At 43.3% G+C, this 15,940-nt stretch overlaps 1 protein-coding gene across 2 annotated transcripts in view; it reads right to left on the bottom strand.

Moving 5' to 3' along the window:
- The window catches only part of BRAF (B-Raf proto-oncogene, serine/threonine kinase), an 88,402-nt gene extending 81,216 nt beyond the window's left edge, over positions 1–7,186 (bottom strand). Inside the window, exon 1 of one of the 2 annotated variants that reach the window (XM_055710679.1) lies at positions 6,853–7,186. In XM_055710679.1, coding sequence (XP_055566654.1) covers positions 6,853–6,996 — 144 coding nt within the window. In that variant the 5' untranslated portion in view covers positions 6,997–7,186. Of the gene's footprint in view, positions 1–1,241; positions 1,452–6,852 lie in introns of those variants that run through there. The other variant, XM_027799371.2, reaches the window with a different exon arrangement.
- Between the last annotated feature and the right edge of the window lie 8,754 nt (positions 7,187–15,940).

Here is a 15,940-nt window from a genome sequence, read left to right as displayed (position 1 = left end):
CTATGGAAATTGAATTGCCTCTTCACACTAAATTTTGTGCAGGTATACTGGGAAAACTCACCAAAATATTTCACTTGATCAGAACCTTGGAAAAACAAAAGCTTCCTTCAGTGCCCAAACACACTCCCTATGATCTCCTGAATTCAGTATCAATAGTATGCAGAATTAATTTGGTACCAAGCACTATACCTGCACTGCATGACAAGCTTCATTTTGAAGAGAGCACAGACTGTTTTGTGATCTTCAATGCTCACATTGGTTGGGGAGTGTCATGGTGGGATGACAGCCAGCAGCACTGTTCCCTGAAAACTAACTGAACTGAGAGGACCTTTGGATAATGGGAATTAAAAATTAGATCTTTGGCTGTTTCACCCTTTTTTGCTAGGGTACATGTTAATAAAACGTCATCAGAAACAGAATAAAGAAAGGCACTGTTACTGCTCCTTCAAAATAACACAAATACTAAAAAGGTGAAGTAACAAGCCAAACACTTGCAGCAAGGGATTTAAACAGAAGAGGGAAAAAAAAAAAAAAAAAAAAAAAAAGGCATGTAATTCTGCATCAAGCAGCCTTGTTGGTAGCATTAGCCACAGAAGAGGAAATCAGTTGCATAAATATGTATTTCATCATTTTGGAAAGAAGCTGTGCACAGGAGGGAAGATGAGGAGGATTCCATTGTACACCCAAAAAGTTCAAGAGCAATTGCAATAAAAAAGCCAAAGCAAAGAAGTACATATCCTGCACACTGACTTCTGCATCCTCCTGCACTAGCTATATGAAAATAACTGTGTTCACACACAGAGATTTGTGAACAGTTGAAAATTACGAAAACCATCTCACACCTCAAAAAACTAAATACTGTCTCTAGAACTCTCATGGTCAAAGCTGCTGGAAAAGTATACTTAATATACAAGAAGATCACAGAGGACCTTCACATCGCTGGCATACTGGCAAAACTGTGTCATGTAATCATATTTCGGTGAAAGCTATGCTCAGAAGCAATCCAGCATGGGAAGGTCACAACCATAAAGATCTAACATGTCAGGATCCAAACCTGGCAAGTCCAGCTAAGGAAGCCTCAGCTGAACAAGACTTCTCATCCAAATATAAAAAGTGAAGGCCTATACAGTTTTATGGGACAAAGATGATCTTAAAAAAAAAAAAAAAAAAAAGAGAGAGGGGATAGGGGAAACCACCATACTACCACTACTCCCCCTAAACACATTCCCTTTGTCTCCTACCTCACAAGAGTTTCAGAGCTCATTGGGTGCTGAATGTTGAAGACGTTCAGTTCACTAAGCTTGCAGAAAAATAACCCAGCAAAAGTGATGCCAATTTTCTTCAGCATTAATGAGCTGTATCAACTTCAGAAAAGACCTATGTGGTACTAAGTCAGCACAAGGGAGCAGATCTGGCTGAGCAGCCTGACGCAGGAAACAGCAAAGGCTCTCCCTCTGGGTGGCAAAGCACCATTTGATTGACTTCAGTGTAACTGCAGTGACAGGGAGCGGCATCAACCGTTAGGGACTATGGTTATGACACAGCATTTGTACTACACTGTACGTTACACCACCCTTCAAAAGCAAGCGATGCAAACTGAAAATAAAGCTTATGTACAACTTACACTTGGCCAGAAAGTTTCTCCAAAACCAGTTTCTAATGTAAGGCTGGACTGGAAGAGGATTAGCTATTTCATGACTGTTTGAAACCTTTTATTGCTTCCCTTGGAAGTACAAATAAAATTATATTCCCTTCTAATTGACATTCCCTCCAAAATATTTCATGCAAATCTTCTATAGATAAAACAATTAATAAAACAGAACTACAGACTTACTGCAAAGTAACAAACCAAAGTGGAATATTGGAGCTTTAGGGAAATTGTTGTTTTCCAGTTTGCTTTAAAAAAATGTCTACAGTATTTTTAACTGCATGCAACAAAAGAATTGTCTTTCCTGGCTAAGAAGCGTCAAGAGGGATATTATTAGAACAGCTTTAAAAATAAGAGGTCTTTTGAGTTTAACAACTACAACAAAATACAAATGGGAATAGCATTGGTGGCTTAAGTTAACAACAAAAATTAACAAAAAACTCAGTATCAAACACTTTGTACCCAATCAGTCTGCAAATATCAACAGACAAGAAACAAGCCTCCTGAGATATCAAAACTTTTGAGAGGAAGCTACTACTCTATCAAGCAAATTTTCTGTAATCAAACAAGCTACCACAGGACAGAGCCGTTAATCTTATTCCCTTTTGGGAAAGACATCATAAGCAGAAATCTCTTTAATATCCCCACTAAACTCAAGTATTTCAAGGCTGTTGTCTAATGTTCGATCTACATTGCCACAAAAAAATCATAAAAAGCCTAAGGAAAAAAAGACAAAATATTATCAAAGTCATCAGTTTTTCTACGCCTGGATGAACTTCATTCCCAACATGTATTTGCCTGTGGAGGTGACAGAACCTATTATTGAACATTTTACAAAGAAGTTCAGAAAGTCTGTTTTTATGCTTCACTATACTTACTCATAAAGAAAAAGGTCTAACAGTAATGCGAAACCATCTCCTCTTCTACCATTTAAACTCACTACCACTGGCAGTAATCACCACAAGCCTGGAGAATGAATTATTTGCATTCTTTGCATCAGATTTGACAATTTCCATTTCTTTTTTAAACAGCTTGAGGGTTTTTTTCAGTCCTTCCTCAAAGCTCTGACTTTCCAGATTTCAGATCGCTGTTATCTTTCTTCTCTAGACTGACCTCAGCTAGCCTGTGCTTTTCTTGAAGCTGTGACCTGAAGTCAGACATAGTATTCAGCTAAGGCCTTTCCTGTGTTATGCAGAACAGAAGAATTATTTGACTTCTCTTTTGAAATATACTCCTGCAGAATATTATTGGATATGAAGCATAATGTAGCTAAAGTTTAACTCGTCCTCACAATTAAACAGGATGTCATTGACAGGCTATAAAGTTAGCTCAATCACTGAACAAAAATGCAATGAAACATAATTGAGATTCAACATCAAACGTATTCCCAAAACTACAAAAGCAATGAAGTAAAAAAATGCTTGCAACATTTCAACTTTCCAAATAAGTAGCACGTTTAATTGTAAACTCTTCAGAGAAAGAGAAACTTAAAAGGAAAGTTCTTCTAGTACTCAGCATGATAGATTCCCTAAATGCTATTGCGACAAAAACCACCTCAGTTTTTCTTTTTATGTTACTTTATGAGAACCTACTACTTACTTTATATCATAAGGTTAGAACACCTTTTTGTTCTATGCATTTTATTATTCTTCTTAAATCATTTTGTAAGATTAAGGTTTCTAAATATATACCTAATATCCATGCAGGATAAATTTCAGCATTGTCACCTAGAAAATGATCGACCGTTGAACAGCTCAGTGAAGCCCTCACTTCACAACCTCCAAAGCTATTTTTGTCTTCCAAAGAGAAGTTCAGGGCACAAAGCTCCAAGTACAGAAAATCCCATTTGAATTATTTAATATTGGTGTAAATAATCTCTAGCAACAAGAACAAGAGCCTTTCCTCCCAGCTGTCACACACTCCTTACTATATCAACAACCCTGTAATACTCCAAAAAGCTTCCATCCAAACAATCTCTTGTCCTGAGAATTCATCCTGGGGAAGAAGCCAATCTACGTGCCTCTGGACACCAGCACTTATCCTAGGCCTCCCAACACCAGCAACTCAACGGTAAAGCAGAAGAGGAAAATTTCTGCAAAATTCACTTGCCCCTACTCTTTTCAAATACTATCTCTCCCATAAGTACCCATTTCCTAAATGTACTATACGAGTGCACAGGCAACTACTCTCACTAATCTGGAGTACAAAAAAAAAAAAAAGCTTCAGCAATTATTACACTCTTATGAAATAACTTAATTATTAATCAGCAGTTAGGCTACTGAAACAACCTCTAAAGCAGTAAATTCATTATTTGATCAAAAACTGTCCATGAGTTGAACAACACTACTTAAATTTGTTTTTCAAAATCCCAACCCTGAATTTGTAAGTGACACTGACGCAGTTGTAACCAACACAGAGCACTCCATTACTATCTTGACACAGAATACCTCCTTTACCAGAGTGCTCCAACTTAAAAGTTTGTGTAAGACTACTTCAAGGTCTGTCAGAAATTCTTGTCCATTCCCCTCTTTTAGAACTAGAAACTGAGTACAGAACTGAAGGTTTTCCTTCTGGAAATCAGGGCTGCAGGGAATGAAAAGATTTCCAGGTATTTCCTCAAAATAAGTGAGATGATGCTCCTTGATTTGCTTTCACAGCAAGGGTACTTTTTAAGCTTAGATTTACCTTGTCTTGAAGGAATGAACCACAACACTAGGACATGTACTTGCATTAGAGCCATGAGTCAGTCAGAAGCACTTCAGTATTTTTCTGACTTATGTCACTTTGCATTTACACTAAAGGTTGGCTTGTTTTAGTATTAAGGATAGTTTCCATTTTAACTGAATCAGCAATTTTTTGGTCTTGAACTTTATTAAAAGTACGGGCTTAGATGAAGTAATAGGTGTACTTACATAGTAAACAAAATTTAATTACTGATGACTTGAGGAAGCACTAGCTAACTAAAGAAAAAAAACACATCAGAAAATAAAAATTCTACCACCAGCTCTGCCCTAGACCTGTGTGTTTCAGTATTTCCAATGTATGAGAAGTTTGCTTTTAAACAATACAAGAATACCCTCAAACACTTTCTAACCTTGAACATATGCACCCATACTTGCAACGTACCAATCTCTCTGGCTGGCAGGTGTTCCAGACACCAGACTGCTCCTCTCCCTCCCTCCCTTTCATATAGGGATGCAAGATATTCAGGGCGGGAGGAGAAGCAGCTATGCTATGTAATTTAGCATTTGGAGTCAAATCTAATGACTGACACAGGCTAAAGCATTTTTGACAGCCAAGTGACTTATGGCAGTTTCACAAACACCTCCCTTGGTAAGAAAATTGATTTTTAAAAAAACATTCTTGCCTCCTGCCATGCCTTCCCCTCCTCTCTCTTGCACTGCAGTTTATTTACTCAGCTCAGCTGTATTGATACTACGGTTTCTAGGGCCACAATATAAACTAGTTATTGAAATAATTCCACAGAATCTGTTTTTTGGTTTTATGGCAGAAATAACTGAGAAAGTCAGTTCCATGCACAGCTGCACCAACACAATCTAGGCGTTAAGTCAGCAAAACGCTTATTAACGTAATTTTGGTGCTGAAAGAAAGCATTTGCTAAAGCCCACTCTTTAGGTATTTAGGTTTCTCAGCCAGTTGAGAGTTTCTCCTTACTAGGGAAAGTTAAGATTGAACTTGCATAACTGAAAGCATTTGATCACCCTGCTGGTTAGGTGCAAATACATGTATATTGCTAAGTTTTGCCTGCCTTCAGCAAGTAAGCCAGTAGCTCCTCAGGATGAGGGAATCAATCTCACCTCTTGCTAGCACAGACAGGAGTAGACTTCCCTATTTCTCCTTTCTGGCCCTCTACCCAGAATGAGCTCTTGTACTTGTCAAACTTCTCTAACTCATTAATTCCACTATAATCCACTATGCTATTAATAGATCAAATGCATAAAAAGACAGTCTTTTCCGGGTTAGCTGGGAGTCAAACTGGATCCCTCTGTGAGCTGATGATTGAAGCCAGCTCATTTTCCCTGCAAGAGGCTCTCCCCCCAGAGCAGCAAGGAGTTGTGACCTGGTGGGCTCAGCACCTCACAGGGACACAAGACTCTGCCCACAGAGGACAGGCCCGGTACTAATCACACAGGCACGCTCAGGAAAGCAAAGCTGAGCTGAAATAATCTTCACCAACTAAGGCTTGAAACAAGAAGCAAAGCTTCTGGCATCCGTATTTACCTCCAGAACAGACCTGATGCATGGCATTTGGCAATTTGTTCTGACTTTGATGCCTATGGTATTTGAATCTGCAAAATACCTTGCATTGTTAAGGCACATTTTAGCCCACCTTCTGAAAACGTTTCAGAAGCATGAAGAACTTACACTTGAACCCCAGCAAAATAGGGAGCACCACTCGCTCTCCGTGGGATCGCGATGTTAAGTAACGTGCCCCCAACACGGGAAGCGTGAGAGAGACACACGCCAGAGGCCCGGCGCCCCCAGGGCCCGCACCGTGCCCCGGCCGTTAACGTCCCCTCAGACTCCCCGTGCAGAAACGGTGAGCCAGGCCAACGGCCACCCAGGAACCGTACCCACCCCGCTTTTAAAATGTATTTCGAGCGTTTCAAAACCACCGGGGGAAACCGGTTATAACCCCACCCCACCCCCCAAACCTTCGCCGGCCGCAGCCCCCAGGTAACAGCGAGCGTGACAGCAGCGGCGCGGAGCCGGGCGCGTTTGAAACGAGGCGGTGACCGCCACCGCCACCCTGCCCAGCCGGAGCGCGGCGCGGCGGGGGAAGCCACAGCCCCCCCGGGCCCGGGCGCGCCGCCTCCTCACGGCGGCACGGGCCGCCCCCGGGACGGAGCGGGCCCGGGCCCCGGGCGCTGCCTGCCGGGAGCGAGGCCGCGGCGAGACGCGCAACCTCCCCGCCCCGCCACTGCATCACCGGCGGCGGCTGGAGCCAGCGGCGCCCCCGCCGCCGGAGGGGGGAGAAGGCCGAGGCCTGCCCGGAGCGAGGATCCCCGCCGCCACCGGCCCCGAGCCTCGCCCTGCCCCGCGGTGCCCCGGCGAGCCCCGCGCCGCCGCCACCGCCCCGTCCGGACCCGCCAGCGGCCCCCGGGTGCGGGCCGGCCGGAGGGGGCGGGGGCGCGATCGGCGGCGGGGGGCGGGGGGCCGCCGCAGCCGCCGTGTGGCCTCACCTCCTCCGGGATGGCCGGGTCGCCGCTGCCGCCGCTGCCCGCCGCGTAACAGGCGCCGAGCGCGGGCGGCGGCGGCTCGGGCTCCATGTCCCCGTTGAAGAGCGAGGCCCCCTCCGCGCTGCTGCCGCTGCTCAGCGCCGCCATCTTGGATCGAAGCGCTTGGGCGAGGGAGGGGGAGGGGGGAGCCGCGTCCCCGCCGCCGGGACGCCCCCAGCCGCGACCCGTAGTGGGAGGGGGGAGGGGGGCGAGCGCAGATCCCGGCCAGCTCCCAGCGGCCCGCGCCACCGTCACGTCACGCCCGACCCGTGACGTCACCCAGAATCGCCACCACGGCCACTGCGCATGAGCAGTCTGACGTCACCGGGAAACACCCTGACGTCACGGCGCGACCACCCGTCGCCCTGGGAACTCGAACGTGGGCTCGGGCCCCGCCCCTTCTCTCGGCCCCGCCCCCTGCGGCGCAGCGCCCCCTGGCGGCGCGACTAAGCACTGCGCTAGGAGCCGGGGGCGCGGAGGCTGGCGGCCGGCGCCGGCGGGGCGGGAAGTGCGGGGGGGCGGCTGGGAGCGCGGAGCCCGGAGGCGGCCCGCGGAGACGCGGCCTGGCGGGGGCCGAACACCGGGATCAGGGAGCCTGCGGCCGGGTCCCGCCACGGGCCTCAGCCATCGCCCGGAGTGCTGCCGTGCCGAAGGTGCCGAGCGCTGAGGCGCAGATGGGCTCTGGCGCGGTGCGGGCTGAGGGGGAGCCGGCACGGGGGCGGGGGGAGGGGAGCGCCAGGCCCCCCGCTCGGCTGACAGCATTTGGCAAGCAGCGGTGTGGCAGCTTTGAGGTAAATCCTCACGGACACGTACCACGCAACAATGACAGAAATACTTCCCAAAAATCACGTTTTCGTCTGAAGATGTGGTACCTGCGCCGGTTACAACTGAAACAGTGGATTGCTGATATTGACAAAACACTGTTTTCTCCATTGAGGGCGTTTAGGCCCTGAGCTGCCGCAAGCGGGTGCGTTATTTACATCGGGTGCTTTGGGCGAGGCGAGGGTCCGGCCATGAGCTCAGGTGAAACCGGGGGCCCTTCCTTGTCCGTAACACCTCCCTCATCCTCTGGCCAGCCTTGTCCAACCTGGAGGTCTGGGAGCAGATCCCAGTTCCTCAATACGAGTGGCCATCCCGTCTGCACCTTGTTTGCGTGCTGGGACGTGCTCAGCCTTCCCCGACAGTCTGGTTTTCCAGGGGAAAAAAAAGATGGGCTCCCACAGCCGGACCTGTCGTGGGCTGCGGTCATTTGGAGCAAGTGACAGAGGAACCGGGGTGGTAGGTGGGGTGCATTGGGAAATGTTGCTCCTTCCACCACAGAAATGAGGAGGAGCTGGAGCCGGCGGCCACCGCTGCCCTACAAAGCCTGCTCCCCCAGTGTCCCCAGTGCCCACAGCCGTCATTCCCCAAAGTGGCACAGTACTCCCATTTAAAGTAAAAAATTTACCTGTGTGATACCTCTGGATGCCACAGCCATTGAAACGCCACTTACACACAAAAAGCATTCACTAAATCAGGTGGTTTAAGTTGCTTTCTTGCGTAAAAGGACTTTGAGATAAATACCAAATCTTCAACGGTATTTTAATGCATTGCAAAGAAAAGCTAACTTAACAGCATTTCAGAGAAGGTGAAGGCTGTTCTATCACAACCTGATATATTTTATGGTAGTCAATTAAAATACGAAGTTGAAACATGCAAGTGCAAACATCCTTATCTTTGTTTCACTTCACCTGTGAGTACATAACCATACAAACTCCTAATGTAATAACCATGATGATGGATTTGAAGTTTGTATTTCACCTCTCACACTGAGGCCATCGGTGTGTAAAAGCGTTTCAAATTAAGTTTGGTACTGGCAGTGCTGTAACTGGTAAATAAATGCAACATCTATTTACTGTATGTACACAGCAAAAACACAGTGGAGTCAGGAATACCAGACCCTGTGGTATGGAGGGAAGGAACTTTGGGCATTCATTTAGCTGAGGGTCTTCACTGTTGAGTATTAAACATCTCCTGAACATATAAGTAAGCAAAATAATCTAGTTAATATTTCAATGGATTTTAATTTATTATCTGACAGGCTATGCTTTCCTGAGATAGGAGCCTAGGTTTTCCTATGACTGGTGGCCTGCAATGCAGTCAACAAAAGTCAGAATCAAATGTACAAACTAAGCAGCTGGCCACATTTAGAAATTTCTCTACAACAGCTACATTAATGAAGAGGATAATTATCAGCAATTCCTGCTATGTGATGGGAATGTGTAATCGTCGTGAAAAAAGCACACAGACTCTGGAAAATAACACACATGCTGAGGACTAAATGCTGGGACAAATTTCTCTGATCTTTGAAGGAAAAGGTGGCAGAAGTAATACGAGATGGCTTTCCCAGCACACAGGCTGCTGTGGAAAAGCCAACAGAGTAAGTAATATGGGTTGACTAATGGAGTAAGTCCGTTCATTTCAATGAAATTTATAGCAAGGGGTAATTCAGTCTCAATGTACAAAACGCAGTCATAGCCCTCGTTTTATTCCCCAAGCAATTTATGTTCGGGGCATAACTCTAGCCGTGGAATTAGTAGCCTATCTTGCAATGCCTTTCCCAATGTTTTTAGTAATTTTGCGTGTCGCCTTTGCTCCTGAGCTTCTGATTTTTTTCAGATTTCCACTCACATAAGATACATTTGCTAGATTTTCTTATTACACTTGATGTTCCGCTTGAAGAGTTGCAATTTTAAACCCTAGTATTGACAACTGATGACAGATCTGGGAACACAGCAGAGTTACCACCCCAAATGTCAGATAAAAGTGTTCCACCTAAATTAAAAACCATCATACTAGTTGAGAAGATAGTTGTGTAGGAAGGAGCAGAAATCTACTGTTCATGCTATACTTTCCTTTTGTCTGGGGGAATCCACATCTAGTGATATGTACTCCTTCACAGGGTGGCATCTTTGGTCTCTCTGCTTAATCCATCATGATGAAAGATAAATCATTAATAACTGTGACTATTTCATGGTGATTTGAAATCCTGTCTACTGATAATTGGTATCGTCAACATCTTTTAGAGAGACTAGCTTTCATTATCAACATAGGTCAAAATTAAACTTAACCTAGGTGTGAAAGACTGGTTTCTGCTGTCAGCTCTGTAGGCCACGTAGAGCACTGTCTGGTTGATTCCTACAATGCAGCATAGCCAGTTTATCTGGTATTGCAGCAGGTAATGCATACTTGTAAACACAAAACCTGCCACCTCCCATCAAATTCTTAGTAATGCACTGGGATTTGATCCTCCTCAGAATTTTTTTATTTGAATTTAGATCAGAAAACAAGTCCAGCTGTTAAGAGACAAAGACTTCAGCTTAGATTGCCCACCACCAGAACATTTGTCTGATCTAACCAACAACTGAACTTCCAGAGATCAATGTTTTAATGAGTCAGTAGAAAAAACTATGTAGATACTTGACAGCAACTGTCTCATTGTGAGCATTTGAACACATCTTTATCCTTTTCCCCCAAAAAAGAATTAATCTTAACAAGATGCTCCAAAATGCAAATATCTAAAAGAGATATTAGATGAAATCCAATATTGGCCTCATTTATTATATATTCTTTCAATAGAAGACAGTATCTAAAAATAAACCCCAGCTTTCCAGTTTCTTAATGAAGAAATTATATAATTTGCATATTGGTATGATAATAGAAACTTATTTTTTAAAGTGGTGTGAAAATTCGACACCACTTAAACTCTGGATGTCTAAAGTGCCCTCAAAGTTTGTCAAAATTTCCAAAAACTACTTAGCCTTTTCACACACTGAAAAGACAGTATTTGTCCCATTCATTTTATCACTTACGCTTGGCCCATGTACATTTGAAAATGCTGGATTAAAATGTCTATACCATGAGAAAATAATTACAGATTTTCTAAAGTATGTCAAAATATACATATCACTTTAAAATGCTGTAGTATGAAGAGAAAGTGTGCAACCATGCATCGAAGGCAATGGTACAGTTTATATGTCAGATTAATTCTCAGTCTTAATAGCAAATATAAAGATGTTGATGGAACACAGATACTAATGAAAACAGTCATGCTCCCTGTTATCTTGGCCAGAAAATGGGAAGCAGAGCAAAAATTAGGCTGTTGTCCAGAGTTCAGTCATCTTCTGATCACTAGTCAGAAAAATACATACTTAAGAAAATTACTTTGCTTTCCAGGAAAAGAAGATATTTTTTGAGGAAAGAACCTAGAAAAAGTTTTTCACTTCCCTTTAGCACCTTTACATGTTTATTATCCCACTCAAAAATATACTGTACCTCTTGTGTTTCTGGGGATTGCTGTCTGATCGCTCCAGTGTGAGGCAACAGAGAAAGCAAGGCTGCTTTTCTTCCCCACCCCCCCCCACCCCCACCCCCCCTTTATAAACAATACTTGTACAGACCATATGTATTCAATGTATTTTTTCCTTTGGTAGCTTCCCGGGAACCAGTTCAAGAGATTTACCATTCTGTGACACTGCTGAACCTGAAACATTCATACCTTCAGTGAGGAATTAGGTTGTATTCAGGTGGTGATTTGAACTCGGCAGCTGAACAATCTCATTTGTATTTTTTTTCCGTTGATGGAGACTTCATAGCTCTTTGCCTTTGAGTTAAATGCATGAGCAGAGTGATGAGCATGGGTGGAGACTAGAAGAAGAAAGGAGGTAGTGAAAAAAGAAGAAATGTGAATCCAGCAGGTTAACTCAGTTTTTATTCTACCATTAAAAGCAATGTTGATCTAACAAGCTTTCTTTTATATATAAATCATAGTGTACTCTGGATATTCTTGTAATGATACTGGAAATACTTACATAGTTCTCATTTTATTCAAGCATAATTTATTTTAAAGTCATTATTTATAAAACTCTTGATCTTTTCTTCCTAAACCACAGCCCAAACCTTCAGAAAGTAAAAAGCAAAACATTTTCCTCTGGAGGCAATGTGTGAGAGGCACGGGGCAGGAGAGGTGATGGGACTGGGGCATGAGAGTGACTTTACATATAGGTCCCTTCTGCACCCAGCACATTGTTCGGCATCGCAAGAATAAAATGCAAACCCATTTCCTTGCTTATGTGAGTAGTGACTTCAGGGTCCAGCAATGTATGTGCAGCATCTCAAGGGGAGGAATGGGGAAAAAGATTAGATGGAGAGAGGATGTAGTAGAAGTAGACACTGGAGAAGAAGATGTGGCTCCCCTAGGAAATGAGAAGCAGATGAAAATAGGGAAGCAAAGGAGTAAGGAGCACTGATTTTCCTGCCTGATGTGCTTTACTGAAACTGGCATGAAATCTTACATTTGAGATTAGTCAAGACCCTCCTGTTACCTTGGCATCCCTTATCATGAATGCTTTAAAGCATTGAGCTTGTTCTGATATCTAATTTCTGAGTCCTTTGTGTTGGATAGTGATAAGCTGATCAGCTTTAAGGACTAAATAGTTTTAGATTCCTCACATTATTATTATTCCAATGTGAACAATCACATTGCATAACTCAGAACCATCCTATTTAGGGGAAAAAAAAAAAAGTTAATGCAATCGAGTGAGTTCCAGGAAAGGGCAGAGAAGGATACCACCTCAAACAACTTACTTCGCTGTTCAGAAAATGACTGTTCAATTATGTTCCAGTCTTCGGATTTTCCTTCATAATACCCAGGCTAGCTGAGCTTCCCCTGGCCTGAATACCTGCTGTAATTTGATACTTCAGCACTTCACAGGTGGGTTGGTAGCTCTCTACATCTCTGATCTAATGACAGTTTAGATAGTAACTGCACCTTTCAGTTTCTAGTGTCTTTACGGAGCAGAAGTAGTCCATTAGCACTGGTATTGGCCAGGAGTAAGGAAACTTTAAAAGCTCAAAAAGGCTAAATCTGTAATATGAATAAACTACAGAAACTGCAGCTTTGATGTGGAGCAGAGAGAACATGATGACCAGTCATGGTTTTTCAGGGCAATACCTCATGTTGCTGGAGTTTTAGAAGTTATTGTTCTTCAGTGATAGGTCAAATAGGACAGGTAACCTTTTTAAATGAATACTTATATTGTAATATACACATACACATCTTACATATTTAAACATAAGTGTCTTTTGCTGACAGAGTCATAATCTGTCCTTGTCTTTTAAGCTTCACTACCACTGAGACAATACAAGCCTCAAGACATTTAGTCTTTCCTATAAAGGCAAGCTTCCTGCCAAGCATATAGGAATTCGGACAGTCTCCAAACCATGTTCCTATATTCTCATTGTTCCTGTGAGTATGCACTTGACCAAAGGCAAAATTTCTGGTGCAATGGTCAATGGTCTCTCAACACCTTTGATGCTGTGGATTGCTTGAAGCTTGTGGTTGTCTAAAGGCCTTCAGATGTGATTATTCCTTTTTAATATAATATGACTTCTCTCCAGAAGGCACATTTGTTTTGGTAAATGAATACAATTTCTGTTACCTCCTTCTGGAGGAATTCTGCAAGAATAGATCTTCATTTTATCTTATTTTTAAGTGATTTGCATGCCCGGTCAATACCCTATGATCTGTCCTCAGAGGGCATTAATGTTTATTAATAAACTTGATGATGCTATCAAATAACTTGAGTTTGAAAATACAGAGACACATCACACTGTTGGCTGTATTGGTGTCAGGCAATGGAGCAGTATTTTGGCAAACATCACAGCATATAATCAGAATGACTGAGTGCAAAAGCAGGAAACAAAGAGGCTGCAGTGTTACTTTCTAGTTGTCAGTAACAACTCTGACATTCCCTAGCCTAATTAATACTTTTTGGTTTATACTGTTCATTCAAAAAGCATTTGTGAAGTTTGGAGCTTGTGAACAACACTCAACCTGCATGTCAGTTGCACTGAACAGATCCAGGACAGACAGCCAAGAAACAGCACATGCTGCCTCACACACAGCCTGCATATCAATCGCCTCCCTCCCCTCATGCAAGAAATGTCATCTGTCTAGGTGGCATCTGCACTGTCTCATTCATGGGCTCCTCTCCGATATAAATGTGCCAGTTTGGACAAGGCAGCTGAATTCTGCTCTAGGTTGGAGCTTTCATGTAAATGCTCCTATGCGTACAAACTAAATGTAATACTAAGTAACATCAGCTGAAACATCAGTCATATCTCTTTTTAAATAACAAGCCAGCATAAACTGACATCTTAGAAATAATTTTTTAAAAATCGAAAAATATATAATAAACTTCCCTGTTAACTAGCCAGCTCAATACTGAATGCAATACCCTCACACCTCTCAGACCATCTCTGTCATTGCCTGCTATTCCCCCAGAAGTACTCTGAGCAGCAGCTTGATGCTGCCTGTCACACACAGGCTCTTTCACATGCAAGTACAGAAATCAGCAATGTTGCACCCTGCCCATCATAGTTGCTGCCTGTAAATAAGACAGCATCAGCCAAATGTCAGCACAGCACACTTCAGTGGTAGTGCTCCAGTCTCTCAGGAGCTGAGGCTTTCCGTAAGCCACCTGCCGCTCTCTCCGCCGCAGAAACCGATGCATGGTGACCAGACAGCCTAATATTATTCTGATCAACACTGAGTGTCACTGGGGAAGCAGCTACTGCATGCATAGGCATGACAGAGTCTCTAGAGAGATGTTTCATCAGTCCTGTTCCAAAGAGACCACTATTAGTCAAAGGCTAAAGGGGACTACAGCACTGTATGCTGGCACAGAATTTACCTAGCCATTGTGCAGAGGTAAGTCCCATCAATACCAGCTGGAGATACCCAATATTCACACAGCCTCCAAAGTTAGAGCACTTCTGTACGTGCTTGAATCTGGAATCACATTTTAGACATTCACTTTTGAAAGTTGAGGGCCAGCTCACCCCATCCATTTTTATCCAGGCAAGACTATAGTGGAAACTGAGGTATGTGATCCATTTGCAATTGTATATTTTGCAGGGACACATCATTGTGTGAGGCAGTAGAATGGTTTTTAGACTTTCTGGACCTTGTATGCTGTTTGCCTCTAATATCATTAAAAACCTGTTTACTGAAACAGCCCATAAGGCAAACATCAGACCTACAGAAACAACAATTGAAGTGGGACAGACCCTCTGAACTCCATGAAATATTTACAAACAGCTTCAGGAGCCCTAGGATGAAGTAAAGTACTTTCAAACATAGACATAAAACCTAGTACATATAAAAATCCTTTTTTAGCTCTTGGTGAGATGTGTTTTCACAGACCTAGTTATGATATGAGAAAATGTATGAGGTCATCCGTTTTGCCACCTCCTTTTTCAGGAGAGATGTGGTCCCAGTGCTATGTTTTTTAACACTTGGTCCGGCCTAGCTCTGACTGACTCAGACAACAGAAGCCAAACCCACTTCTTGGGAATCTTCTCAATTTTTCTAAGTATTTCACTTTACAGAATTTCCCCCAGTATTCCACCCAGAACAATTCAACACAGTATGTATAATATATCACGATACTTAGATGTAATGATCATTATCCTGTTGATTTCATATTTGTCCCCTTAGAGAACCCTAAATAATTTCTCAGCCAGCATGGTAATGTCCCTCTAACATCCGTCTGCAGTCACGCTTCTCACCATTGACACACTATGGCACTGCTCTGCTGTGACTGAGCCTTCACAAGCAAATTCTTTCAGATGTTTCCATGTCTGTTCCTTCCTCTCTGTACTCAAGGCCTATTATTATTACACTTGAGGAAAAGGACAAAGAAAAGTGAGGAGGAGAAAAGTGAAAAGGCAAAAATGCCTTTCTTCATGCTACCCCAGCTGTGCAGGCATAGAAAGATCCATTTATCTGGCCCACACACACCATTTAAACTTTACCCTTTTTTACAAGCGTAATTTATAAGGGTATTGTTTTCATTCCTGCTTCTTCTTATATGTCTAACAAATCTTTATTATTATTATTACCTTTGAGTTTTCCACTGGTTTTTGGACAGTTTAGAGAAATGATGCTGCCCCTAGAAAAGGTTAAATAGGAAGAGCTGCTGCTCTCAAAAATCTCAAGATGTCAAACAGA

Source organism: Falco cherrug, chromosome 5 (assembly GCF_023634085.1).
Source record: "Falco cherrug isolate bFalChe1 chromosome 5, bFalChe1.pri, whole genome shotgun sequence".
Taxonomy (NCBI): Eukaryota; Metazoa; Chordata; class Aves; order Falconiformes; family Falconidae; genus Falco; species Falco cherrug.
Note: the sequence above shows the minus strand (reverse complement) of the source record. Positions and strands in the feature narration are given on the sequence as shown.